Below are 27,269 nucleotides of genomic sequence, written 5' to 3'. Positions count from 1 at the left end.
TATATAATACAGTATCTGTCTATCCATCTATATAGCTATTGAAGTGAACTGGAGTGAATGGAAGAGAATTAAATAATGGATTTCATGTTCATGTTTATCTATGTTGTAACAGTGACGACTTGAGACATCTGTTTGGCACTATATGAAGAGAATTAAATAAAATTTAAATAAAAATGATATTAACTGTATTTATACATTTTATATTTTTGGATGAGACACTGTCAGTGTGCTGTTATATAACTCAGGTATTTTTAAGGCCTGACTGGTGGCATTGGTGCCCATTGCTTTACTGTGCTGTTGGATGTGTATGTGGGCTATCCCTTGTACCTGACATTTGATTGGGCATCACTGTGTTGCTATGGTATGATCCTGGTAGTTGTTGTTAATAAAACAATAACAAATTCAAATTCAAACATTGCTGCATTCTTCTGTCACTGAGGATTCCAAACCTGCACTCAGTCTCCTCATTACTTTGGTATTGAACAGACAAACTTTGGAGCTCCTGCAAACTTTATTCACAAACTGCAAATATTTTACACAAATCTGCGACTGACAACAAGCACAGAGACTTCAAACAATCACTGAAGTAAGGACTGAAAGATTTACTTTAAAACAACAATGATTAAGACCTTTTTCGTAAGGTTGTTTTCCCTTGATTGCCAGCTGTTACTGTTTTTATCTTCATATCTTTCATATTTGTCCACCTAAACAATGCTTTAATGATAAAGTTTGAGAAGTTTGATATGAATTTATCCAACTGACTTGAAACTGAAACTGACAACTGTCCTGTAATCTTACACAGAGAAACCAAATCCTGCGTCTTTGCCTTGACAGACGCCTAAAATGCCTCGAGCTGTGGTAAGTTACCCTTCACTGTGTCTGTTTCTAAACATTAAATCGTGTGAATTTTTAAAGAAAAATCCAACAACAACAATAATAATATGTAACAGAGCAAAACGTCAGATGACTTGAATGTTCCTCTGCAACACAAAGTCAAAGTCTGCCTCCTCCACAGGCAAAGGAGAAGCTCCCACGCTCATCCAGTGCAGACCGTTGTGCTCTGGACAATGAAGTTCCTGCTTTCATGTTCCGACCTATCAGTGCACCTGCATGTGAGCTCCTAAGTCCTCCACCTGCTGATGCCAGCTTTCATTCGAAGGACACAGACAAGATCATGCATCCAGATTTGAAAAACGATCATTCATCCCTGGATGATGACGTGACGTTTTTCATGTGTCCTAGCGATGTTCCTCTGCCTACGAGACCTCCACCCACTGCAGAGGTAGGTCTCTGCAGAAAGCGCAGGTATTCTACTGCTTTTTCTGTTAATGATGAAGAGGAACATTTGATGCCCAAACGCATGAGGCTGATGAGTTCTGATGTACCAGTTTCTTCAAATCCTCCACCTGCTGATGCCAGCTTTCATGCAAAGGACACAGACAAGATCATGCATCCAGATTTGAAAAACGATCGTTCATCCCTGGATGATGACGTGACGTTTTTCATGTGTCCTAGCGATGTTCCTCTGCCTCCGAGACCTCCACCCACTGCCGAGTTAGGTCTCTGCAGAAAGCGCAGGTATTCTACTGCTTTTTCTGTGGAGGATGAAGAGGAACATTTGATGCCTAAACGCATGAGACTGATGAGTTCTGATGTACCAGTTTCTTCAAATCCTCCACCTGCTGATGCCAGCTTTCATGCAAAGGACACTGACAAGATCATTAATCCAGATTTGAAAAACGATCGTTCATCCCTGGATGGTGAAGTGACATTTTTCATGTGTCCTAGCGATGTTCCTCTGCCTCCGAGACCTCCACCCACTGCAGAGGTAGGTCTCTGCAGAAAGCGCAGGTATTCTACTGCTTTTTCTGTTAATGATGAAGAGGAACATTTGATGCCCAAACGCATGAGGCTGATGAGTTGGGATGTCTCTAAGTCTCCAGCTGCTGAGAAGGAGTATGTTTGCTTTACGTGTCCTGAAGACAAGAGGTCTGAGTTACCTCTCAGCTCCCTCCAAGGCCATCCACCATCACAGGTCAATAATAATGACACTGACCAGTGTACCATTCTGCTGCCTCCTGAAATCCCAGTACCTCCAAGTCCTGCCCCTGTTGGAGTTCTAGAAACTGTTGATTTTCCTTTTGTTGATAATTAAATACATGTTTGTGGTAATAAATACATTTTTGAGCAAATACATGTTGAGATGATTCGGTTGATTATGATGGTTATAATTATCCAAACAGTATTATTCCTAATAAGATCTTTACTTTTTATACTTATTTTCTCCATGACCTATTTTGATGTCTATTTTGACGATCCACTCATATCATGACAGTATGCTTATTCTCAGTAGAGTGTATAGCCACATGTGAACAAAGAATAAATTAAAGTCACTCATTAACAACTTACCACATACGCCGGAGCTGAATTCAAGATGTAAGCAGACGTTTCACAGATATCTTGGTTGTCTTTCCATTTCCTACACTAACAGTATCCTGAGAATTGGCTTATAGAGCTGATATAAAGGTGAAATTTGATGACTTAATCGAAGCATCATCAGCTTAAATGCAAATGAATCCACTGTACTTGAGGTAACCTAACACTGACCATGAACGCCACAATCACTGTGCGCCAGTCCAACACAGTGCTTTACTGTGAACTCACCACAGTACTGCAAACTAAAGTGTTTATCTTCCAGTCCAATCCAATCCATCTTTATTGAGAAAGCACTTTAAAAAACCCAGGACAAAACCAAAGTGCTGTACAGTAAATGAGTTAAGAACAATAGAATAAAACATAACAGTAAAAAAATAAAACACATAATACATAAAAAATGTAAACAGCCCTATATTTCAAAACAAGATAAAACAGCAAAAATAAACTAAAAAACTCAAACTAAAAACCAACATCTTACAAGGTGTCAAAGGTCAGGGTGAAGAGATGAGTTTTCAGGAGTGATTTAAGAACAGGCAGAGAAGAAGCCTGTCTAATCTCTAAAGGCAGATCGTGTCACAGTTTCAGAGATGCTGCAGCAAAAGCACGATGTCCTCTAAGTTTACGCTCAGTCCTGGGAACATTCAGGAACAGCTGATCAGCTGACCTGAGACAGCGGGTGGGTTTATAAGACTGTGGCAGCTCAGAGAGTTAAGATGCAGCTAGGTCATGGAGAGCTTTAAGAGACATTAATACCAATAAGCTGCTAACATGATGTTGTATTTTATTTACATGTCTGTTTTAGCTCTTTAACATTTGCATCTGTCTAACTGGCTAACCATGCAAGACTATTGTAAGCATTGCTCTGTAATAGTGCGACATTTTGGACCCCAGGAGGTCCTTCTGTATCTGCACGATGTTTGACCTGCAGTCTTTATAGCCGCCTATGTATATTCTTTTAAACCTTTTTATTGTTTTTAAATGATAGTTACGGACCAAATGTTAAACTATATAGTTGAATATATAGTTAAAGTGTTTCTCTAGATACAGAGAAAGGTTTTACATCAAAAGGTCATCTGTCTGCATATAAAACAGAAGCTTTCATGCAGATGCACTTCCTGTTTAGAGACTTTGAGGTTTAGGTAGTGACGGGGGTGATTTACTGAGCGTGTAAGTTTTCCTCCTGTCAACACACTCTACAATGCCGCCCACATGCCACTCCTGTCCAGTCTTGAAAGCAAAACATGTATGTATAGTATAAAATGGTGAAATGCTGATTTCCATGTTTCAATTGAATCACTTGATTGTAATCAATTGATTGCAGAGACTTTTGTCAAGACCCTATAGAATCAGAAGTCCCGTGAACATGCACTAATAAAAGCTGCAGTTGTAATAAGGGATAAAGTGGTGTGCACAATGTGTGTTTGGATAAGATGTCAGTAATGCATTCACATTAAAATCACAGGGTTTCTTTCTTTTTCTTATTTTTCTTACATATCATGTAAAAAAAACACTCCTGCAACATTTTTTCTCTGCCACAGATTTAGGAGAGGAAGAGTCCAGCATTTCAACACCTGTGCAAATGTTAGTTTATTTGATAGGTGCATCAGTAGTAATTATTTAAATTAGACTTTTCAGCAGTGTTGTTGTATTTACAGCAAAGTGCCTGCAAAGTGTAAAAACTAATTAACTGATGATACTAGACCCTTAAAAGAGATAAACACCACTAGTCAAGTCATAATGGCTACTTACAAATACATAACCACTCAACACAACCCACACAGTGATCTAATGCACAAAAACAAAGGAGACTTAAACTGGCTGAATCAATTACTGTAAAGAAAACATGGAGGAAGGCTTCCTGTGGTGTCTGGCTGCAGTATAGGTCATAAACCTGCCTCCTGCATTACAGCAGACAGGTCAGGGGTCAAATGAAAAGCAAAATGTTTACCTCAGATTAGGGATGCACCGATACCACTTTTTTGGAAACGAGTAGGAGTACGAGTACTTGCATTTCAGTACTCGCCGATACCGAGTACTTAATAAAAACACGATTTAAATTTACAGGTAACAGCTTTAGTCCTATAATTTAACAACAAACAAACAAGGGACTGGTTTGGAATTAAGAACATTTATTTAAAATGAAAAGCATGTTGTATGCAACATATTACAGAATAAATAATTATAAAAAAAATTTAAACAGTGACAGTGCAACTCAAGTATTTTTCAGTTTATTTTAAACTCTGCCGCTTTGGACAACACAAGGGGCATTAATAAACATCTTTGCCATTTAGTGCACAATATGTGAATAAACTAACAACATCCACTGACATAGAACTGTGGCAGTCAGTGCAACTGAGGTAGGTATTAACATCAAGTCTAAGATGACTCACTAAATGGAGAGAAACAGTGAGTGGCAGGGTTTTTTAAGAAAAGTAGCTTTTCTGCATCATCAGCAGTCAGACTGTTTCTGTTTTCATCTATAATGTGTGACACTGAGCTAAAAAGCCTTTCACTGTCCACACTGCTACATGGGGCTGAGAGCTATTTACAGGCTATTTTAGCCAAAGTGGGGAACCTGATTTTGTTGACACCCCAGTACTTCAGAGAACTGTCTTCACGAGGGCTTGGGGCCTCTCCGAGGTATGTGTCGAGCTCAATGGCAGCACCTGCTGCCAGCGGCAGCCTGGGCCTTGAGGAACAGTTTAGCAGGAGGTTCTGCAGCTTCTGCCCGACTCCCCTCTGCCTCACCTCTAGAAGCTCCTGCTTCAGGTGCAGCTTGGCCTCTGGAGCAGTGTTGGAGAAGAAGTGATCTTTATACCTGCACAAAATTCATAAATGTATTAATATGTGGAAAAATAGGACTGATGTCATGTAATACGTGCTCTTCCAGCGTGTCTGTACGTCCTGCTGCAGTCTCTTTATTGGCTGGTTGAGCTGTCCCTGAATGTCCTCGAGGCGGGAGTAGGCTAAGGCGTTTAAAATGTTTAAAATGCCCAACTATTTTCCGTCCCACTGCTTTAGCATCAGCTATGCTCCTCTGTGCTAATAAGCGTGGGTAAATAAGCGTGGGCAAACTCTTTGTACTCGTTGTCGTGTTGGGATTTTAGGTGCTTGATTAAATTACTTGTGTTAAATGCGCTACCTTTAGAGCCTCCTCTGGACAATTTAGATGAGCACAATTTGCAGTCCGCCTTTGTTTTCGTGTCTTCGTTCACTTTGAAATAGTTCCACACGGCTGACTTGTCTCGCCTCGCCTTCTCCCAGCTCTGAGATGCAGCCGGGGCCTGTGGGGCGGGCACTCGGCGCCTGTGATTAACCCCTTACATGCCGCTCAAACATAGACAGGGCTCAGACCGTGGTATCGGTCCTCGGTATCGGGGAACTTTTCACGAGTACTTTAGAAAATGCGGTATCGAGGCCGATACCAGATACCGGTATCGGTGCAACCCTACCTCAGATTAAATATTTCCCAAAGTAAATTGGACTGAACTGGCCAGTTAAATACACGAGGGGATACGAATAGAAAATAAATATCTAAAAACAAAGAATGAAAACCAACTATTAATTTAATACTTAAGTCTGTGAAGGTTCTCAGTCATCCAGGTCATCGTAGTCTAAGGAGCTTGGAAAGAAAAGCGTCTGGACTTCTTGAGTTGCTTGAAGATGTTTCACCTCTCATCCGAGAAGCTTCTTCAGTTCTAAGGGTCAATGGTGGGGAGTCCCAGACTTAAAACCAGTGGGAGTTTCCCCCCAAAGAGGGACAAAGGACCCCTGATGATCCTCTACCTAATCACATGAGCCAAGGTGTGAAAGCGGATGTGGGTCCTAATCAGCCAGGGTTTCGGGTGAGCTCATTGTGAAACCTGGCCCCACTTTATCATGTGATTTCCTGAGGTCAGATGGCCCAGGATGTAAATGGTCTGAGATCCCTTCCCAGACACCTTAACGTCCAATGAAAACAACACATCATTTTCTCTCCAGTTACCCTCAGCAGTCCAACAGACCTCCAGCACCAGTAAAACATTAACCAGAAATTGTTTATGGGACATGTGTCGTTATTTATGTTTGTGGAAATCCATCCATCCATCCATTCGCTGCCGCTTATCCTTTTCAGGGTCGCGGGGGGCGCTGGAGCCTATCCCAGCTGTCATAGGGCGAAAGGCGGGGTACACCCTGGACAGGTCGCCAGTCTGTCGCAGGGCCAACACATAGGGACAGACAACCATTCACACTCACTCACACATTCACACCTAGTGGCAATTTGGATTATCCAATTAACCTATCCCCACAAGCTGCATGTCTTTGCATGTTTGTGGAAATGTGCATTAAAATTAAAATAAAGATGCTGGTGTCTGACATTACTGACTTCCCAATTGTGTGGCTTCTGGTGTGGCCTTCACAATTCAATTTTCAATTCAATTTTATTTGCACAGCGACAAATCACAACAATATAAAGTCGCCTCAAGGCGCTTTATATTGTAAGGCAGACCCTACAATAATACATACAGAGAAAAAGCCCAACAATCATATGACTCCCTATGAGTGAGCAGTCTGGAGACAGTGGGAAGGAAAATCCCCCTTTTAACAGGAAGAAACCTCCAGCAGAACCAGACTCAGGGAGGGGCGGGGCCATCTGCTGCGACTGGTTGGGATGAGAGAAGGAAGACAGGATAAAGACACGCTGTGGAAGAGAGACAGAGGTTAATAACAGGTATGATTCAATGCAGAGAGCTGCATTAACACACAGTGAGTAGGAAAGGTGACTGAAGAAGAAATACGCATTGCATCATGGGAATCCCTCAGCCACATACACCTGTTGCACTACACAACAAATGCAAGCATGTCAGTTTTATTCATTTTATGCTCATCTTCGTACAAATTTTAAAGGTAATGCAGGCAAAACTTTGTAAGTATATGAGTGATTGGATGAAGCGGTTTGATGACGTAACACGTATTAGATTATAATATTATTTTATGCCATGTTAGACCCCTAATTAAAGATGGTGAATTATTATGTAGTTTTAGTTTGCATTATTCTCCTGAATTAGAAGAAGCTGATAACTATTGCATTAGTTAAACTGATTTGCATTACATTAAACTGCTGACTTGTTGTGAATGAATGATATTGTTTTATGATGCATTATACTGCTGAGTTATAAGAAATACTGTTCGCAGAAAGTTATTGTCTTATTTGTCTGATTAGAAGAGAACAGAATATACTGGAGTTTTCTGCCCCATCTCAGCAGGAGCAGATAGACGGGGAGCCAAGGTCGTAGCTTAGGCGCTGTGTGAGAGAAAGCATGTGAATGTTTAGGCTTTTTATGATAAGGTGGAGGCACCAGAGGCTATAAGAGTTTGAGCAATGCTCCACCATTTTGAGATCTGAGGCTGTCTGCATCAGTGTCCATCTCCCACGAGTGTGTTCATTAAAATCATCGTTTGACTCAACCCGACCGGACCAGTGTTGTTATTGTGGTTTTTTCTCTTGTCTCCATCCCCAATATTTTGAACCATAACATTTTGGGGGCTCGTCCTGTGGTATTGGGGTGGAATTTAAAAGTTTGGACGGTCCGAGGTTGTCGAACGGACAGGCACGAGCCAGTGGTCTTATGTGAGTGGGCATAAGCCGGCTTATCTAAAGGTAAGGCACTACCTGTTGAATTATTTCCAAAGTGTGCCAAATTGGATATGACTAAATTAAAGTCTACTCACTGAAATTACTGGTAGAGGGTCTGTTTTGATTTTGATGAGGATCCGTGTGTGTTATGCAGTTAAAGTCGGCTAAGAGTCTTTAATGAAGTTGAAAAAGGAATTGAAAGAAATGCTGGGTTCGAGTCCCAAGGAATTGAGTTAGAGTCTCAAGTAGTTTGATAGGGAATTGGTCATTTTGTTGGTTAGAGTCCAAATTGGTTATAGAGTGGACCTGAGTGGTCAGTTTGTGGGTTCGAGTCCCCATTGACCTCTAGGTGGCACTTGCCTTAGTCATACTCTTGTTTTAGGGCGTTGACTGGTGTTTCAAATTGTTATAAATTATTATAGAACGGCGGTTAGAGTCCGCTAAGACGCGCATAGCCCGGAGGTTACGCTCCCTCCTGGCCGTGGATGCGCGGTCTTGACCTGTCGGCGAACAGGGTTAGTTCAGTTTGGCTTATCTGTGGGGTACAGGGCATCCTGAAATAAGCTAGGAGTTAGAGTCTCCTCACCGTTTGGAACGGTGTGATGTGCTTTTTTGAATACTGTTAAATTGAGTTAGGGACCTTAGGGATTAGGCCAGATAAAGTTAGAGTCTGATACTGGTTAATTGATTACAAAAAAGTTGGACTTTCTTCGGTTGGACCCGTTAACTTAAATTTGTCGAAATTGTGTAGGTGCTCTTTAGAAATTAGGTCAGAAACTGTTCCAGAAGTAACAGATACTGTTTGATTGATTACAAAAAAGTGAAGCTTTCTTCGGTTGGACCCGTTAACTTAAATTTGTCGAAATTGTTAGGCGCTGAATCTGTCAGGCCTGTCAGTGGTTGTAAATATAAGACGTCTTTGTAATATAAAATAATAGAGTTTTGTCTGAGCTTTGTGTGACCCTGTGTGTGACGACAGCGCACTGCAGCGCTGCGAGCTATTTTTAGACTGTGTGTGAACATGCAAATGAGCTGTGGAGCGCACAGAGGACTTTTGTTGCTGTTTAGCGTGTTTTTGAGTTTTATAATTATGATTTGCAAATAATGATACATGCCTGTAATTAAAACGCTGATTTTGCTGATTATAATACTACAGATAAGGTTTTGAATGACTACGCTGAATGTTTGATGTTCGGCTGGGTTTTGATATAGAAGAGACAAATCGAGCATGATTAAGACCGGCACGTCAGCCGGCAGAGTAAGATTGTGAGGAAAATGATATTAAATAAATCTCTCAGTGTGTTGATACAGGTGGCTACGGGCCTGGACCAACTGCCCCCACAAGCACAGCGGCCGAAGCAAATTATAGTAATGGAAACCACACTCAGCAAGAATCAGCAGCTGTGGAAAAGACAGCAGCTAGCAGAGAATTAAAGGAGAAATTAAGAGAAGCTTTAACACATAAAATTGGGGCCAACAGACTTGTGGAGGTTGGGAAGGCTTCCGGAGCATCACAACAAAAGGTGAAACAAAAACACACACAAGCAGAGTAATGTGAGAGAGAGGCACATGTTAGAGAAATGCCTTGTTTGAGGAAAAAACGTTAAATTAGCCCACCTACAAACGCACATACACGCAATGAAGAAACAGCTTACACTCATGAACACGTGAAGATTTTCCAGCAAGTTTAAAGCAGTGAAACTTAACATACACCCGCCGTTAAATAATAAAGTTTATCCACTACTAACAAATAAACTCTCTGGGTTGCAGGACAACAACTTAACTTCAAAAAAAAAAAAAGGCACTGGTCTGACCAACCAGTGATAACACGACAAATTTAGTGGTTAGAAAAGTCAAATTGTGACATGTTTTCTGCTGATTGATTAATACAAGTGATTACCAGATGAAAGAAAATTCCAATTTTTGTGCTTTTAAACATGATCTTAAGAATTTTAACATGTACCTGTGATGTCCTGTCAGCTTGGTGGGTCATGAGAGGATTATATGGTGAGAAAAAACAAAAAAAGGGGGAGAGAAGGCTGACACAGGGCCTGGTCCCGTTGTTTCTCCCCTCTCTGAATAACGCAGCCAAAATAACATCATTTTCCTGTTCATCTGTTTTTGTTTTGTTTTTGTTTTGTTTTTTCTCTTTATGTTTGATTACAGGCTGCTTTGTCGGCCCTGAAAGCCGAAGCTGACCCTGGACTCCTGCTCTCCCCCCTACCATCTTTGCTCTCTCCTCTACCATCTTTGATGTGACCCTGACCAAATGCTAAAGCAGCTGGACCCACAACAACAACTTGAAAATGTCAACAGTGCTGCAGGAAAACGATCTCATGCAGCGGAGACGGAGAGCGTTAAATCCAAGGCCCGTTTCACTACACGGGGAGATTTCCGTCAGCGTCTCTTCTTTCTGAGAAGACTGAGAAAGGCCCGGCTCCCACCACCGATTCTGACCACCTTCTATAGAGGAACTATCGAGAGCATCCTGAGCAGCTGTATCACTGTCTGGTTCGGGAACAGCACCATGCCGGACAGACAAGCTCTACAGAGGGTTGTGCAATCAGCTGAGCGCACCATCCGCTCTGAGCACCCTGACCTGCACTCAATCTACAGCAGGCGGTGCTGGACCAAGACCAGGAAGATCGTGAAGGACCTCAGCCATCCCAACAACAGACTGTTCTCTCTGTTGCTGTGTACGTGACAAATAAACATCTGGATTTGGAAAACGAGGCATTCGCAAAGCCAACAGCATTGTGCCTGATCGGACACACCCCTCTCACACACTCTTCACACTCTTGCCATATGGAAAAAGACAGCTTCAGCTGACAGAGCTGTGATGAGACGCCCATTAAGCCCAGATGCAAAGTGAGGCCGAGCAAAACAATGCTGACCTTAACCACTCTGCATTAAAACTGTGCAGGACAGTGACGGACCAACAATGATCGTCGGGCAGCAAAAAGGGCGTGCCAGAGACAGGAGGAGTAACTGAGGTCAGGAGGCACCTCAGAATGGACAAAACACCAGGAGAAAATAAGCTGAAGGCACAGGTGTCGGGGCTCGGCCAGGAGCTGACCTCTGAGAAGAGCCGAACAGCAGAGCCGCAAAAGGCCGTGGAGCAAAGCAAGGAAAACATCGATGGACTTCAATCTGAAGTGGACGGAAAAGATTCTGAGGTTTCTGCCCTCAGTAAGAGCTCAAGGCATCAGAGCAGAAACTGACCATGGCTCAGGAGGAGCTGGCTGATAATCGAACCCATCAGGCTTGGAGTCCCAGACACAGGACTTGGAATCAGGCCGGAGCTTGCTGGAGCAGGAGGTCGCCAAACCTGACGAAGAAGCTCCAACAGCAGGAGCAAGCCCTGAAGGAGCTACAGAAGAAAAAGGGTCAAGTTAAGGAGGAGTGGAACAGGGAGAAGTTGCAGGACACTGGAGAAAAGCACTGCCTCAATTGGGGCCAGAACCAGTATGGACAGAACTTTGAGCAGCAGCACCAACAGATGCAAACAGACTGAAAAGGAGGAGGGCAGGACCCCAGGGCATGCTTCAGGCCGTGGTTTACCCAGAACACCAGAACAGGAAAGTGATGAACACAAACACCCACACAAACACACACATCTACATGCATTGACTCAGAATGAAGAGAAACACACATATGAACATATGCACTCGTTGATTGAGTGAGAAATGACACACACACGTGCAAAAAAAAAAAAATCGAAATGCTGATTCAACTCACTGAGGAGTGATCCACACACACACATTTACAAGCTTGTGCAATAAAGAGTGATACACACACGCTGTTGCAATGAAGAATGCTTTACTAACAAATGCTGCACACAAACATCCAAATATGGAGTCGGTTACAACAACAAGAAGCCATTGATTGTTTATTGGTTAAATGCATTTGATGCCACACAGAGGGCATCTGTGTAGATTTAGGGGACAAGGTCTAAAGTAGTTTGGTTGTGAAAACAATGTCTGTGCGTGATGTCTGTTTATGGCTCAAGGCCTCCACTGAATTGTTTACTGTGCTTCACACAGCCTGATAAGGAGCAGTGGTACAGAGTGAAAATGATGAATGAACGGTGTGAGTTTTATTTCGGAGAGAATATGAAAAGGTTGTGTTGATTTGACTCAGTTGTTTAAGTTTCTGCCAAAGCAAAACATTTGTGTGCAACCAGTGTCCACTATTGAATTAAGTCAATCCAACATGTATTTGTCAGTGCAAAAAGGAGTTACGGTGCCTGTATGCCTACACAATATAGTGTGTGAAGTTTTGGTTGATTTTTGGGTTTTGTTTGACACTAGGTTGATTCTATCAGTGAGGTTTGGATTGTTCTCTTTCTCTAACATAGAGAAAGAGGGTTTGATCTTTGGACATGTTTGTAATGGGCCCCAGTATCTGTTATTATATGAGTGTTTTATTGGTTACGTTTGTTTTTGCTTTTGTTACAGTGCACTGAGATAAGAACATCAGAGAGGTGTGATCCACCGGTGGTGATATTTTGGTATCTTGTGAGTTCCTGATTGAACAAATCAGCTCTTTAATCCAGGCCTGAGAGATTGAACTTTAAAGCGCTATAAAATATTCTTACTGAAAACAGTCGCAAAGTATTTTTCTCCATGATTATAATGGGCTTGGGAGAAATTCACTTATATGGGACATTGATCACATGAGAAGTCCTGAGCCTAAAAGGATTGCAGCGAGTCGATCCAGTCCAAAAAAGAAAAACAAACAAACAAGGAACTGTTTCCTTTAAAATGATGACGTCATCTTGCTGGTGATGGAGGCTCGAATAGGTTGCGCGTGAGACTCCATTATCAGCAATATCTGGTATGAATGTGTGTGGATGTATGCATGTGACTGGACTGTGACGGACTGACGACTAAAAGTTTTAACTGACTTGATATTGAGACAAAAACAGTACCGACTTTAGGATTATTGAATGTCCACAGACAATTCACCCAGCCTGTAAAAGAAGGGTGGATGTTTTGTTTTTGCAAGAACAGAAGGATGACAGAGACTAAAGAGCTGTAGCTTCACAGGAGTGTGAACTGCAGGCTTAACCCTTTGGTTGCTAATTTTGAGTTACTGATGTTTGCATTAAGAAAATTGTGTTTTAGTAGCTGTGTTTCGATTAATGTATCATATTATATTGTTGGGAATGTTAAATGCTAAAGTGAAGAAAAGGTTTGATTCCACTCATGACTGAACATGTTATTATTAACCATAGTGGGTCACTGTAAAGAGTCAATTAATTTTTATAGAGGTAAAAAAAAAAAAAAAACCTCCACCGAGGTCTATGAATAACAGGGGAATGATAGACAGCCACACTCAAAATGGAGATATGTAATGATAAACACTGGTCCCCGTCTTTTGGGCGCTTTCTTGAAGTAGTCAACAATTTAAAAGTAAGATAAAATAACAGGGGCATGTGCTGAGGGGTGGTGCTGCACAAGAACAAGAGTAAAATAAAGAGAATATTGTTTTCAGTTTTGAGAAGTGCAAATTAAAATGTACCATTACACTAAGAGGATCAATATGAAGTTTGATATATGTCAATTTTGAATGAAGTACATGATTGGTGACTGTTCTGTCCTGAGCTTTTGTTTTTACAGCACCCGCTTGATCACACCAACAGTTTCTCGCCACCGAAGAGGGGTACTTGCAAAAAATAGAGAATGGGGAGGAATATCATCAAAACTGGAAAAGGTAATCCCCAAAGGGGGTGATAACGCCATAACTTTCACTTATGGTCAAATTCTCAAAATTTGACCCCGAACTTGAAAAATTCTTCAAACATTTAGAGACAGAGTGGAGGTTTAGATCAACACATGTCACAAACCACATAAGGCTGGAGCATTTGAATCAAAAAGGTGAATTGATACGCAGCAAAATGTTGATCATATTGATTATGTTTATTCCAGGGTGCAGAGAAGATTATTATTATTAAAGACAACAAATGAAATAACGAAAACTAGAAGTGGAAAAATTTGCGTTAACGGTAATAAAATCAAAACAAAAAGGAAAACTAACTAAAACTGTACTGAATGTTCACAAAACTAACTAAAATTAACTGGATTTATAGCAAAATGTGTTTAGTTGCATTGATGTGTGCGTGCCCTGCAATAGTAAAGTCAAGGCAGTACGTTAGTCGAGTCGTCTGTGTTGCTGCTCCGTCCACGCGCAGAATCATGTCAGGAAAAGTCGGGAGAAAGCGCCAGAGTCCAATTTAGGATTACTTTGAATATGACTGTTTTTTAGATATAGCAAGAGTCTTGTAGTGGAGAGAGACACAATGTCCTCCTGAGACCCAGGGAAAGAAAAAAGGGAAAAGTATTTTCAAGGCAGCAGTCCCCAACCTTTTTTGCGCCACGGACCGGTTTATGCCCGACAATATTTTCACGGACTGGCTGTTCTAAGGCAGGGGTCCCCAACCCCTGGGCCTCGGACCGGTAGCGGTCCGTGAGTCGTTTGGTACCGGGCCGCGAGAGTTGAGGCTCTGTTAACTCGGTTTTCCTGGGTCTTTTCACATGTGTTATGAATAAATCTTATTTTTTTCGATACTGATACTAGTTTTATTTTGTTGTATTTATCTGAGACACTGGTCCGTGAAAATATTGTCGGGCATAAACCGGTCCGTGGTGCAAAAAAGGTTGGAGACCGCTGTTCAAAGGTACCTTCTTGCTGCATAAATGCTTTAAAGAGTAGAATTTGATATTCGCTGCATGCATGTACATGGGTGCTCACATTTTGTAATTTCTTTAGTGTGATATAACCAAGCAAGTACTATCTTACAGCCTGTTCTTAGACAAATCATGTTTGTGTTCATTTTCCTGCCTACCGCTAGACTCTGAGTAACTGCTAAAATCTAAGAGGAATGAAAATGTTTGTATCTTAGGATCTGTTATCTTTTGTTTGGCTACAGAAACTGTGTGTGTGTGTGTGTGTGTGTGTGTGTGTGTGTGTGTGTGTGTGTGTGTGTGTGTGTGTGTGTGTGCTTCTCTTTCCTAAAAAAAAAAGTGAGATTTGTGCCATAAATCAGGTCGATTATTTTAATTAGAATGTGTTTTGTTCAAATGAATGTTGTCATATTATTAATAGATTGAAACCTTTTGAAGAGTGCAGTAAGGACCGCTCAGCAGGTGACATTTGCTAAAGTGGAAATGTTAAGGGGACATGCAGTGTCCACGTTAATGTTGAACTTTTCTAAACTCAGTGTGGAGGGGACCGGAGTGTTTTTGTGGCGTGGGTGTGGTGTGATCCTGTGCGCGTGCAGGAGTAGCTCGGAGTGACATAATCTGGTGCGCGTGCGAGAGGTGGATTGAGTGGTGGCTGGGTGTGGCCCCCTCTCGTGCGCGTGTAGGAGGGGCTTGGAAGGGTGTAATCTTGTTGCGAGTGCAAGAGGTTGTCCAGTGTGACACTCTCTTGCGCACGTGCAGGAGTGTGAGGTTCAACGCTGGAACGTTGAGCCTCCTCCCCCCCACTTCCGGACCAGGTTATGGATCGTTCCTCAGTGGGTTTGTGAGAGGTGGCCCAGATTGAGTGGTGGCTGGTTGTGGCGTAATCTTGTGCATGTGCAAGAGGTGTGTAGGAGTAGCTCAGAGTGTGAGGTTCATCTGTAGAACGTTGAACCTCCTGAATCCCTCCTCCCGGACCAGGTTATGGACCTTTCCTAAGTGCATGTGTGAGAGGTGGCCCGGATTGAGTGGTGGCTGGGTGTGGCCCCCTCTCGCACACGTGCAGGAGGAGCTCGGAGTGGTGTAATCTGGTGCGCATGCAAGAGGTGGCCCGGATTGAGTGGTGGCTGGGTGTGGCTCCCTCTCGTGCGCGTGTAGGAGGGGCTTGGAAGGGTGTAATCTTGTTGCGAGTGCAAGAGTTTGTCCAGTGTGACACTCTCTTGCGCACGTGCAGGAGTGTGAGGTTCAACGCTGGAACGTTGAGCCTCCTCCCCCCCACTTCCGGACCAGGTTATGGATCGTTCCTCAGTGGGTTTGTGAGATGAGCCCAGATTGAGTGGTGGCTGGTTGTGGCGCCATCTTGCAGGACGAGCTCCGAGTGGCGTAATCTTGTGCATGTGCAAGAGGTGTGTAGGAGTAGCTCAGAGTGTGAGGTTCATCTGTAGAATGTTGAACCTCCTGAATCCCTCCTCCCGGACCAGGTTATGGACCTTTCCTAAGTGCACGTGTGAGAGGTGGCCCGGATTGAGTGGTGGCTGGGTGTGGCCCCCTCTCGCACACGTGCAGGAGGAGCTCGGAGTGGTGTAATCTGGTGCGCATGCGAGAGGTGGCCCGGATTGAGTGGTGGCTGGGTGTGGCCAACTCTCGTGTGCGTGCAGGAGGAGGTTGGAGTGGTGTAATCTGGTGCGTGTTTGAGAGGTGGACTGGATTGTGTGGTGGCGTGGGCGTTGCGCACTCTTGCAGGAAGGGCTCAGAGCGGGTAATCTTGTGCGCCCAGATTTTATGTGGGAGCAGCGCCCTTTCGCACATTAGCGAGAGGGCGCTGCTCCCACGCGTTTTTCCTGTTCCTGCAGGAGCAACAGGAACTGAAGGAGGAGCAGGAGCGGCTGGAGATGCGACAGGAGTAGCAGGACCTGCCGGACGAGCATGAGCAGCATTCTTCACCTGATGGAAGAGACAGGAGCAGCAGCCATCATTAATAAATGCAACATCATATCAAAATAATAAAATCAATCAGTGTCATTCATAAAGTTGAAGTTGTGTCACTTCAGTCTTCAGCACTTCCTCAAAACATGAAGAAATCCTTTCTCCTTACAAATATCTCTGCCTCACATGATTCTTTGATTAAAACTCATTGTTTAAGTTTATTGGTAAATATTGACACTGATACACACTGTGAATGTGTATGCCAGTGTTGGTGGTCATCTCAAGTTCACTGTACAGATAAATATATATATACGTATACATAAATATATGTAAATACGTATAAAGTATGCATTTTTAATGTGCCGTGCTCAGTTATGTTGCAGCGCTGACTCTACAATGTGGAAGGTCGTAAAAAATTAAGAAGAACCATTAAATCAGAAGATGTGTCCAAACTTTTGACTGGTAGTGTAAATAATTATATGATCAACAATGAGATGAGAGACTTTTTGTCATGGCTGGGGCAGCAGACGTGTGGTGGAGTTAAATGAGGACCCAAGATGCAGGAAACGGCTAGATGCAGGTGAGTGTTTGTTTACAAAGGGTGAAATATAAACAGAAACAAGGGTGGCGAGGACTGCACAAAGACACGAACCTAACCTGGGAAAAACTAATGAACCTGGAACACGAGATGAGAACAGACAGACACGGAGTAATACCAACTAACACAGAGTAATGCAGACGACGCGACAAGGAACACAGGCAGACACACACTATAAATACACACGAGGTAATGAGGGGAATGACACACAGGAGGGGAGCACAGCTGAACCACAAGACGAGACACAAACTTTCAAAGTAAAACAGGAAACACACAGACTGTTTTACAATACAAACTTGGGGACACGAACAGAACAGAGGAAAGACACAGGTAGGGCTGGTAAAACACTAAACACCAGATTCAACCCTAAGAACTAATACAAAATCAGAATTAGCACAAAACACAAGATGAAACCAAAAGGAAACAAAACGCTGCGACCATGACACTTTTAGATGACAATGAAACCATTTCTGCAGTAAGAGGCCTAAAAAAGGAGATAAGATCATGAAAATCCCTTCTAACTGTGGTCATTCAGTACAACATGTGTCTGCCCAGATCCCAGAAGTGGGAATTAATGAGGTATAGCATGACTCTGAATTTCATCCAGAAAAAACCCAAAACTCCATCTTTCATCAGCCCAAAGGGATGATCGAGATATAAGACTTGGAGATGACACTTCCCTTTCTGCCACATAAATCTGAAAAGCAAATCACCAATTTCAGTATGAGTCTAAAAATGCAGACTTTCCCCTGGTGGTAACATACACTGAACAGTTCAAGAGAGATATTCTCCTCCCTCTTGTGAACTCAGTACAGACATTAGGGAATGCTCAGTTTGATGGAGTAATTTCACACACTGTTGGGGATTAAATATGGAAGTGGGGACATGAAGCAGGCTCTCCGAAACCACTTAAAGATGGGCACAATATTTGGTGATGTGGATATTAAGGAGCATTTTACCAAAGTACAGTACTGTGTCTGTGAAGGAAACCACTGGTCTGTATGGTCTTAGTTTTTTCTACAGCAGCAATTTAGCTGAACTGTATCCCAACCTCAGCTCTGACGTGTGACTCAAAGCAAAAGCTCAGAAATGCATCTGAGGTCAGGAGCATCTATCACCTCTTGCCCAGATTTATTAGATATTCTTGATATTCAAACACACGAGGGTGCAGTAATGATAATATTAAGTTTAAGTTATTAGTAAAATATTTATTTTACTCAGCATGTGTAACCTGCCTAATTTCTTTCCCTCAGCATTTTGACATGTCCCATTCTTCTTTCGGGTAGTCAGTGAACTGTCCATGGTGCTGAAGTTTATAGGCAATGACTCTTTCACTTACTTTAAATTTCAAAACACGGACAAACCACCAGAACACAAAAGTAGGAAAATGACGAGGCGTCCCCTCATTCTATTCCAAAAACAGCATTGTTTTAGTCAAGGCAGTTGGTGTCATTTGTTTGTTATGCTTAAAGCTGTTACCAGCTTGAATCCTTTCCCTTTTTTATTGGGGTGGGGTGCATATTACCTCTTTAAACAGTCCCCCAAACGCTTAAGGTCAGTACTGGTTATGGCAGTAGTAGTCTCTAATGGTGCACCAACAGCCACGACCCAGATCACAGAGGAACCTCAGATTTGGGGAGTTTAGTCAGCAAGTGTCCTGTGAACAATAATGCAGCTCTCAGTTATAGCTGTATCCAGTCGTCTATATGGATATAGACATATTGGATACTGCTGTACACAGTTAGAAGATGTGTGCTTGCTGGTAGTAAGAATAGAATAGAATAGAATAATCCTTTAATTGTCCCACAAGGGGAAATTTGGTTGTAACAGCAGCCAGAAAGACACAAATACAAACAACCAGGACACAGAACAGAAACATACACAATTTTTCTTACATATTTACATCAAGGAGAATGGTTACTATAAACAGAGTACTGTACAGTTATTAAATTAAATAAAATTAACTACAGATAAGAGGCAAACTCAGGTTGTAGTGATTAAATTATTGCAGTTACAGCGCAGACGTAAACATGTACAGTGGGGCAAAAAAGTATTTAGTCAGCCACCGATTGTGCAAGTTCCCCCACCTAAAATGATGACAGAGGTCAGTAATTTGCACCAGAGGTACACTTCAACTGTGAGAGACAGAATGTGAAAAAAAAAAATCCATGAATCCACATGGTAGGATTTGTAAAGAATTTATTGGTAAATCAGGGTGGAAAATAAGTATTTGGTCAATAACAAAAATACAACTCAATACTTTGTAACATAACCTTTGTTGGCAATAACAGAGGTCAAACGTTTACTATAGGTCTTTACCAGGTTTGCACACACAGTAGCTGGTATTTTGGCCCATTCCTCCATGCAGATCTTCTCGAGAGCAGTGATGTTTTGGGGCTGTCGCCGAGCAACACGGACTTTCAACTCCCGCCACAGATTTTCTATGGGGTTGAGGTCTGGAGACTGGCTAGGCCACTCCAGGACTTTCAAATGCTTCTTACGGAGCCACTCCTTTGTTGCCCGGGCGGTGTGTTTTGGATCATTGTCTTGTTGGAAGACCCAGCCTCGTTTCATCTTCAAAGTTCTCACTGATGGAAGGAGGTTTTGGCTCAAAATCTCACGATACATGGCCCCATTCATTCTGTCCTTAACACGGATCAGTCGTCCTGTCCCCTTGGCAGAAAAACCGCCCCATAGCATGATGTTTCCACCCCCATGCTTCACAGTAGGTATGGTGTTCTTGGGATGCAACTCAGTATTCTTCTTCCTCCAAACACGACGAGTTGAGTTTATACCAAAAAGTTCTACTTTGGTTTCATCTGACCACATGACATTCTCCCAATCCTCTGCTGTATCATCCATGTGCTCTCTGGCAAACTTCAGACGGGCCTGGACATGCACTGGCTTCAGCAGCGGAACACGTCTGGCACTGCGGGATTTGATTCCCTGCCGTTGTAGTGTGTTACTGATGGTGACCTTTGTTACTTTGGTCCCAGCTCTCTGCAGGTCATTCACCAGGTCCCCCCGTGTGGTTCTGGGATCTTTGCTCACCGTTCTCATGATCATTTTGACCCCACGGGATGAGATCTTGCGTGGAGCCCCAGATCGAGGGAGATTATCAGTGGTCTTGTATGTCTTCCATTTTCTGATGATTGCTCCCACAGTTGATTTTTTCACACCAAGCTGCTTGCCTATTGTAGATTCACTCTTCCCAGTCTGGTGCAGGTCTACAATACTTTTCCTGGTGTCCTTCGAAAGCTCTTTGGTCTTGGCCATGGCGGAGTTTGGAGTCTGACTGTTTGAGGCTGTGGACAGGTGTCTTTTATACAGATGATGAGTTCAAACAGGTGCCATTCATACAGGTAACGAGTGGGGGACAGAAAAGCTTCTTACAGAAGACGTTACAGGTCTGTGAGAGCCAGAGATTTTCCTTGTTTGAGGTGACCAAATACTTATTTTCCACCCTAATTTACGAATAAATTCTTTACAAATCCTACCATGTGGATTCATGGATTTTTTTTTCACATTCTGTCTCTCACAGTTGAAGTGTACCTCTGGTGCAAATTACTGACCTCTGTCATCATTTTAAGTGGGGGAACTTGCACAATCGGTGGCTGACTAAATACTTTTTTGCCCCACTGTATATACATGATATATACATGAGTGCAGGTGGTGATCAGTGCCAAACATGGAATGATGCAGTGAACACAGCATAGGGTGTTAGTGGTGGGAACAGTCATACGGTTATTGTTCATGAGTCCAACAGCAGAGGGGAAGAAACTGTTCTTATGGCGAGAGGTTCTGGTGCGAATGGACCGGAGCCTCCTGCCTGAGGGGAGCAGGTCAAACAGACTGTGTCCAGGGTGAGAAGGGTCAGCTGAGATCCGAGCTGCACGCCCCAGTGTCCTGGAGGTGTACAGGTCCTGCAGAGATGGGAGTCTGCAGCCAATCACCTTGTCAGCAGAGCGCACAACACGCTGCAGTCTCTGTTTGTCCCTGATAGTGGCTCCAGCGTACCACACGGTGATGGAGGAGGTGAGGATGGACTCGATGATTGCAGTGTAGAATTGCATCATCGTCCGCGTTGGCAGGTTGAATTTCTTCAGCTGCCTCAGGAAGTACATCCTCTGCTGGGCTTTCTTAATGACGGAGATGATGGTGGGCTCCCACTTCAGGTCCTGGGTGATGGTGGTACCCAGGAAGCGGAATGAGTCCACAGAGGTGATGGGGGTGTCAGTCAGGATGATGGGGGGGAGTGGAGCTGTGTGCGTCCTGAAGTCCACAATAATCTCCACTGTCTTCTGGGCATTCAGCACCAGGTTGTTGTGGCTGCACCAGGACACCAGACGTTCAACCTCCCTCCTGTAGGCAGACTCATCCCCGTCCGAGATGAGTCCAATAACGGTGGTGTCATCAGTGTTAGTAACACAAAGATCACAGAATGGGATCATCCACACAACACTAACATCTAAATCCACGGCAGGAACTCTTCCAGTGTCCTGAAAAATCTGTGTGCACGATGCTGAGATTAAAATCTGTCTGCTCATCTTAATGCAATATTTACTAAAGTCTGGTAGAAGTTTTACTGATTTCCAGTCCACTTAGCAGACGTGTGGATAGGTGGTGGGTTGTAGAGCAGACTGAAAGCTTTAAGTTCATCCTCTGATTAAAAACTCAGACCCACAGATACAGGAAGTATAATGCTGGTGTAAGACAGGAAACGGCAACACGGCAGCCATCTTTTTCCTCCCATGATGACCAGTGTCCCAGCAGAAGCTGGGGTTTGTTAGATCCTGTTCGATCCAGAGGAAACAGGCTAAAAGAGTCGATCAGGGGGATCATGGTTTTATTATGTGCTCGTTATGATTGAAGCTCTGGTTGTGTGTTAGAGACAGAACCTGCAGATTCCTCCACTCTGCCTCCTCCTCTGCAGGAATCAGCCTCTTGGCTGGTTTTATTCACCAACGTGAATAAAATCATCAAACTAATCCAAGTTCATTGTGAAATGCCTGAAAATGGAGGAATAAATCTGTCAGTTACCGTATAAAGTTTGAGTTTGTCAGTGTTTTACATGGAGACGGTCGTCAGATGTTGAATGTTTAGCATGAAAGTTCCACATCTGGAGAAACCTTCAAGATTAAAGCCAGTGAAAAGTGAAGAGTTTCTGCAGCAGCCGCACTTCCTGAAAATCTGTTCTTTCAAAATAAAGTGCAGAGTCTAAAATTATATTCACGACAGGTTTAAAGGTGAAGGTGGTCACATGGTTTTAGTGGAATGCCTACGTGGGCGCGTCTGAGTGATTTTGATTCAGATTCGTGCAGCGTGGAGCAGTAAACACTTGTTTTTGTTCATCTGGACTCATGAATGATTCCAGTTAGCACATTTCCAGCCAATGAAACGTAACTACAGATGAAGACAAACACATTTAAGCTGCCTGACTCTCGAGTGTGGGTGCATGTTCCCATTTTCAGTCTGTTTTAGTTTTCAGTTTAGAGGAACGCTGCAAACTCACAAAAACTTCTTTCTTGTGAGGTTTTGTTGTCAGACTGATAAAAGCAGCAGCAGCTGGTGTTTGATGAGCAGACGTGTGTTTCCTGTTCTGTAATAATCAGCTTGTTACCATCACATAATGAACTCAGCCGTGACCAATGAGGCCGTCCTTGTACGGTTCTCTGGCGCTGATTCTGACTGTGACCTTCACCTCTGCAGGGTCGCCTCTGCTCGTGGCTGAGCTCGTGTTTGTCAGGCTGACAAAATAAAAGCTTCTTCATTTCTGTGGCTGAAGAGGAGTCTGCTCTTCTTCACCAACAGGAAGTGAAACATTTCTCACTGATTCTGAAATCTTCACTTGTCTCACAAACTCACAGTAACACACACACGGTTGTGTTTTCATATCCTTGTGGGGACATCCATTTGACATCATGCTCTCCTCAGCCTTTTACTCTAACCATTAAGACTGAATGCCTAACCCTGACCTGACTGTCCCTGACACTAAAACCACATTCTGAGTCTCACAAATGTCTTCAAACTTGTGGGGACGGGCATTTTGGTCCCCACAAAGACATGTAAACATGCACACACACAGGTATTAATGACCTCACAGGTTCATGTTTGGGGCTTTTAGCATCTTTGTGTGTCGCTCAGATTTAATTCACTCTTGTTTTGAGGTTTTGTGCCTTTTTGTTTCATTCTTTGTGCGTTTATTTTCTCTTTAAGCCTTTCAGGACTCGTGCTGTTGGCTTTTTCCTGGTGTGTTATTAGTATTTTTAATTTCTAAACTTATTGTAAAAGAAGGACCGATGGAACATTTATGTGAAAATAAACATGATCATTTAATGTTTTTGTCAGTCATTAAAAGATAAATCCTGGTCTTTCATTTTGCTGCTGCATTGTTCACAGAAACACATATTTTCCTGTTTCTTTCTGTTTGTGTGTTTCTGCTTTTGCCTGTTTAGAGCTGCTGAGCAGGAAAACCCAGACGAACAAAAACCTCTTTTAAGTAAATGTTTGAGTCACTTTGGGTCTGAACTGTAAAAAACTGCAGACTGAAACAGATTTGAAGGCATCACAGGAACAGCCTCACATTCAAAACATGAAAGAGAGGACTTTTATTTTGAAACACTCAGGAAATGACAGAGGGAAAGTTTTTTAATTAAAACAAATTATTATTTTATGCATTCTAAGTTCATACAACCACCAAAACTGTGATGATCCTCACATCAGCTTTACTGTGTGAGGTCACATACACGATCATTAATGTTACTATTATTATTATTATTATTATTATTATTATTATTATTAGAGACTTGCAGAGAGAAGAGGTGGAAACATTTTGATTTTCATAAATTTAACAGACTAAAAACCTACAAACATGTTTGGTGCTGAAGAAAAATGGAAAATATCAGAACATCAGAGCTTAGACGACCTCCCTCATCATCTTGGTGACATCGTTGCTAAGGGTGACCATGTCCAAGGCCCAGCCCCTGGACAGGTTGGAGCGTGTCGTCTCCTGGCGCATGGCGGTCAGGAAACCCTAAAGCAGTGGTTCCCAAACTTTTTTTTGCTGGGCCCCTCTTGTTTTACAAGATAAATGTTCACGCCCCCCCTCGCGCGCGCACGCACAAACACAACCTCCAACCACACACGCCCATATTTTGCTCCATTGCGGTTTATTTCACACCTCAAACATTTAGTAAACAATTAAGCAAATACAAATAATCTGCAATAAATTACAGGTAGTAAGAAAATAAACTACTAACTCTTTTACGCTACGTCCACATCTACATGGGGATTTTTGAAAACGCAGCTGTTTCTATGTGTTTGGACCTTTCGTCCACATGTAAACGGCGTTTCGAATCACCGAAAACTGAGATTTTTTAAAACTCCTTTTTTGCGTTTACATGTGGACGAGGAATACAGAGTTGGTCACGCAACGTCAAAGATATGTGCCTTTTTTCATGTCACGCTGTGCGCACATTATTGTTTACATGAGATGAGTTGCAGAATGGCAGATAGAGACAAAATACTGTTAATCTGACTATCTGCAGGTTTTACACACTTACATTACACACATGCAGTTGCTGTCCCTCCATTTACAAAGGCAGAGGCGTCACGGTGTGATTATCTTCCCTTTGGTTTCACCTGCACAAGTGCCGAGGTAGGTATTGATAGCAATGTTGAATATTATTACACAGGAAAAAACAACTACATGTAAAATATGCTTCACCATATTTTCTAGTCTTTGGCTTAGAATGAAGTTGGTTTGGACATATATTCAGCGATGCTTCATCTCCTGCTTTGCGTTTCTGTGGGTGCGCCCAATTTCTGTGGGCACAAAGTGTTAAGTGTGAAACAGGGCAGATCTGTCGTGGTCCTGAGTCATTGACCCAGTGTTTTGAGTTTGTTGGTATTATTTTCCAGTTTCTGCTGTTTTGTATTTGTTCTTAGGGTTTGAGTTGTGTGTTTAGTGTTTCTATTGTCCCTACCTGTGTCTTTCCTCTGTGTTCTGTTCGTGTCCCCAAGTTGGTATTGTGAAACAGCCTGTGAGTTTCCTGTTTTACTTTGTAGGTTTGTGTCTCGTTATGCCCATTAGTTCCAGCTGTGTCCCCTCCTGTCTGCCTGTGCTCCTCGTCGCATCGTCTGTGTTACACTCACCTCTTCCAGGCTCGCACGCTCACTCCTCTTCAGCCACTCACCCTCACACCGTTACACTCTCATGCCAATCCAGCAACAGGCAATCCACACAGGGTCAGGGACGCGTCCAGGAAATCTAGGTACAGGAAAGAACAGGTCAGGAACTCTAATGAACAGTACTGAGAATCAACTCAATGATTTAGCACAAACTGAGAAGACTCAACAAATCACCAACCTGTGGCCTAGAGTGTCCTGGTGCCACGTGCACTTATGGACACTCTTATGTTCGAACATGGTGTTCGTTATGGCCAAGCTGTGGTTTGCACAGAAGTTCAATAACAAAACACCACTCGGGTTCAGGTCCTGGGGTCCATTCCTCCCAATCACGCCCCTCCAGGTTTCACTGTTGTTGCCCACATGAGCATTTAAGTCTCCCAGTAGGACCCTCCAGTGTCCCACCCAGGGACTCCAAGAAGCCTGGGTACTCTGAACCCCAACCCGGAGGCACAGATAACAAACCCTCTCATCCACTGGGAGAAACCCCAACATACAGGCAGCAAGCTGAAGGGACACCAGGATACCCACCCCAGGCCGCCGCCTCTCACCAGGGGCAACTCCAGACTGAGACAGAGTCCAGCCCCTCTCCAGGAGGCTGGTTCCAGAGCCCAAGCCGTGTGTTGAGGTGAGCCTGACTATATCTAGCCGGTTCCTCTCAACCTCACGCACTAACTCAGCCTCCTTCCCCACCAGAGAGGTGACATTCAATGTCCCAATTGCCAGTCTTGGGGTTTGGTTCGCTCCTGGACGGCGCTCACAATGCACCCAACACACATTAGTTGGTATCAAATGAGCACAACTGATCATTAATCCCACTCCATGGTCCTTAGGGTGGCACAGTTGCTTCACTCTCTCCTCTTATTCCATTAGAAAGCATTCTGTATGTCCCTAATATAACTGAGAACTTCAATAAAATCTCTGAATCTAACAATATAAAAATGGCACTGAGTCTGTGTCTGCATTTGTGTGACATTAATGTTCCACTTTAAGTTGGAGGTTTTGACTCCCACTTTTAACTCCTTCTCTTAATGTGGACGATCATACAGCTGGCTTCTTGAAAGGGGGGTGGGTGGGGGGCACACTACAGCCAAACTACACAACAGGACAAATGAAAAGAACAATCACAACTTCTCCTGTATCAGTGTGTTGCAGTGATTGTTTAGTTTTACTATCACTCAGTGTTTCTCATCAAAGGCAGTGCAACTGTCTGTGACACTGTGGCACTCTGTCAAGATTGTTGCACATTTGTGTCTCTCCTTTATAAAGTCAAACAGGATTTTGAATTGTCTGACATTTGCACGGGAATCTGGAGGAGGGAGACGGGCCTTCTTCAGTTTCCTAAGAAACTGTAGTAACTCTAACTCTACTCTAAGAGAGAGATCCACTAATGCCTCGCACCAACACAAACTGGGTTCTGGAGTCAAAGAGCTGTTAGTGTTTACAAATCGAGCGCAGCGACAGGATTGTGTGTCAGAGACAGAATCTCAAAGATTTTTGTGACCCTGATGAAGACCCAATTCTGGACATTCAAACTGTGTTATTAGTGTTTTTAACATCTACAGATCATTATCCAGATATTTAATACAAATAAGCATGTCTTATTTTTGTGTTTTATACATTTGAACTCACATCTCCTGTGTTTAGAAAACAGCAGAACTTTTGTAATTGGCCCAAAAAACGAACCATGTCTGTAAGCGCTGTTTTGAGCCTTTTAGCAAATCTTGCCCTAAACAGCCTGTTGCTGTTACAAAGCAGAGGAAACATAGTGGAGTCTAATTGTTGCACCGTGGAGCTCAGCTGAACTCAGTTCTGGGAGTTG

The 27,269-nt window shown here is 43.0% G+C and overlaps 2 protein-coding genes across 2 annotated transcripts in view; one reads left to right on the top strand and one right to left on the bottom strand.

Moving 5' to 3' along the window:
• LOC147302822 (ribonuclease inhibitor-like) overlaps positions 1 to 27,269 on the bottom strand; it is a gene marked incomplete at its 5' end in the record, with an annotated part of 440,111 nt that overhangs the window by 32,107 nt on the left and 380,735 nt on the right. The window lies entirely within an intron of this gene.
• Positions 844 to 2,155, top strand: LOC147302839 (uncharacterized). Its single transcript, XM_086282662.1, has 2 exons — positions 844 to 858; positions 1,016 to 2,155. Exons 1-2 carry the CDS (start codon positions 844 to 846, stop codon positions 2,153 to 2,155), a joined length of 1,155 nt encoding a protein of 384 aa, XP_086138788.1.

Source organism: Aulonocara sp. 'chitande type north' Nkhata Bay, linkage group LG23, assembly GCF_057382095.1.
Source record: "Aulonocara sp. 'chitande type north' Nkhata Bay isolate Kocher_YH1m ecotype deep benthic linkage group LG23, A_spYH_male_GT1.1, whole genome shotgun sequence".
Taxonomy (NCBI): domain Eukaryota; kingdom Metazoa; phylum Chordata; class Actinopteri; order Cichliformes; family Cichlidae; genus Aulonocara; species Aulonocara sp. 'chitande type north' Nkhata Bay.
This window is presented reverse-complemented; position numbering and strand designations above follow the sequence as displayed.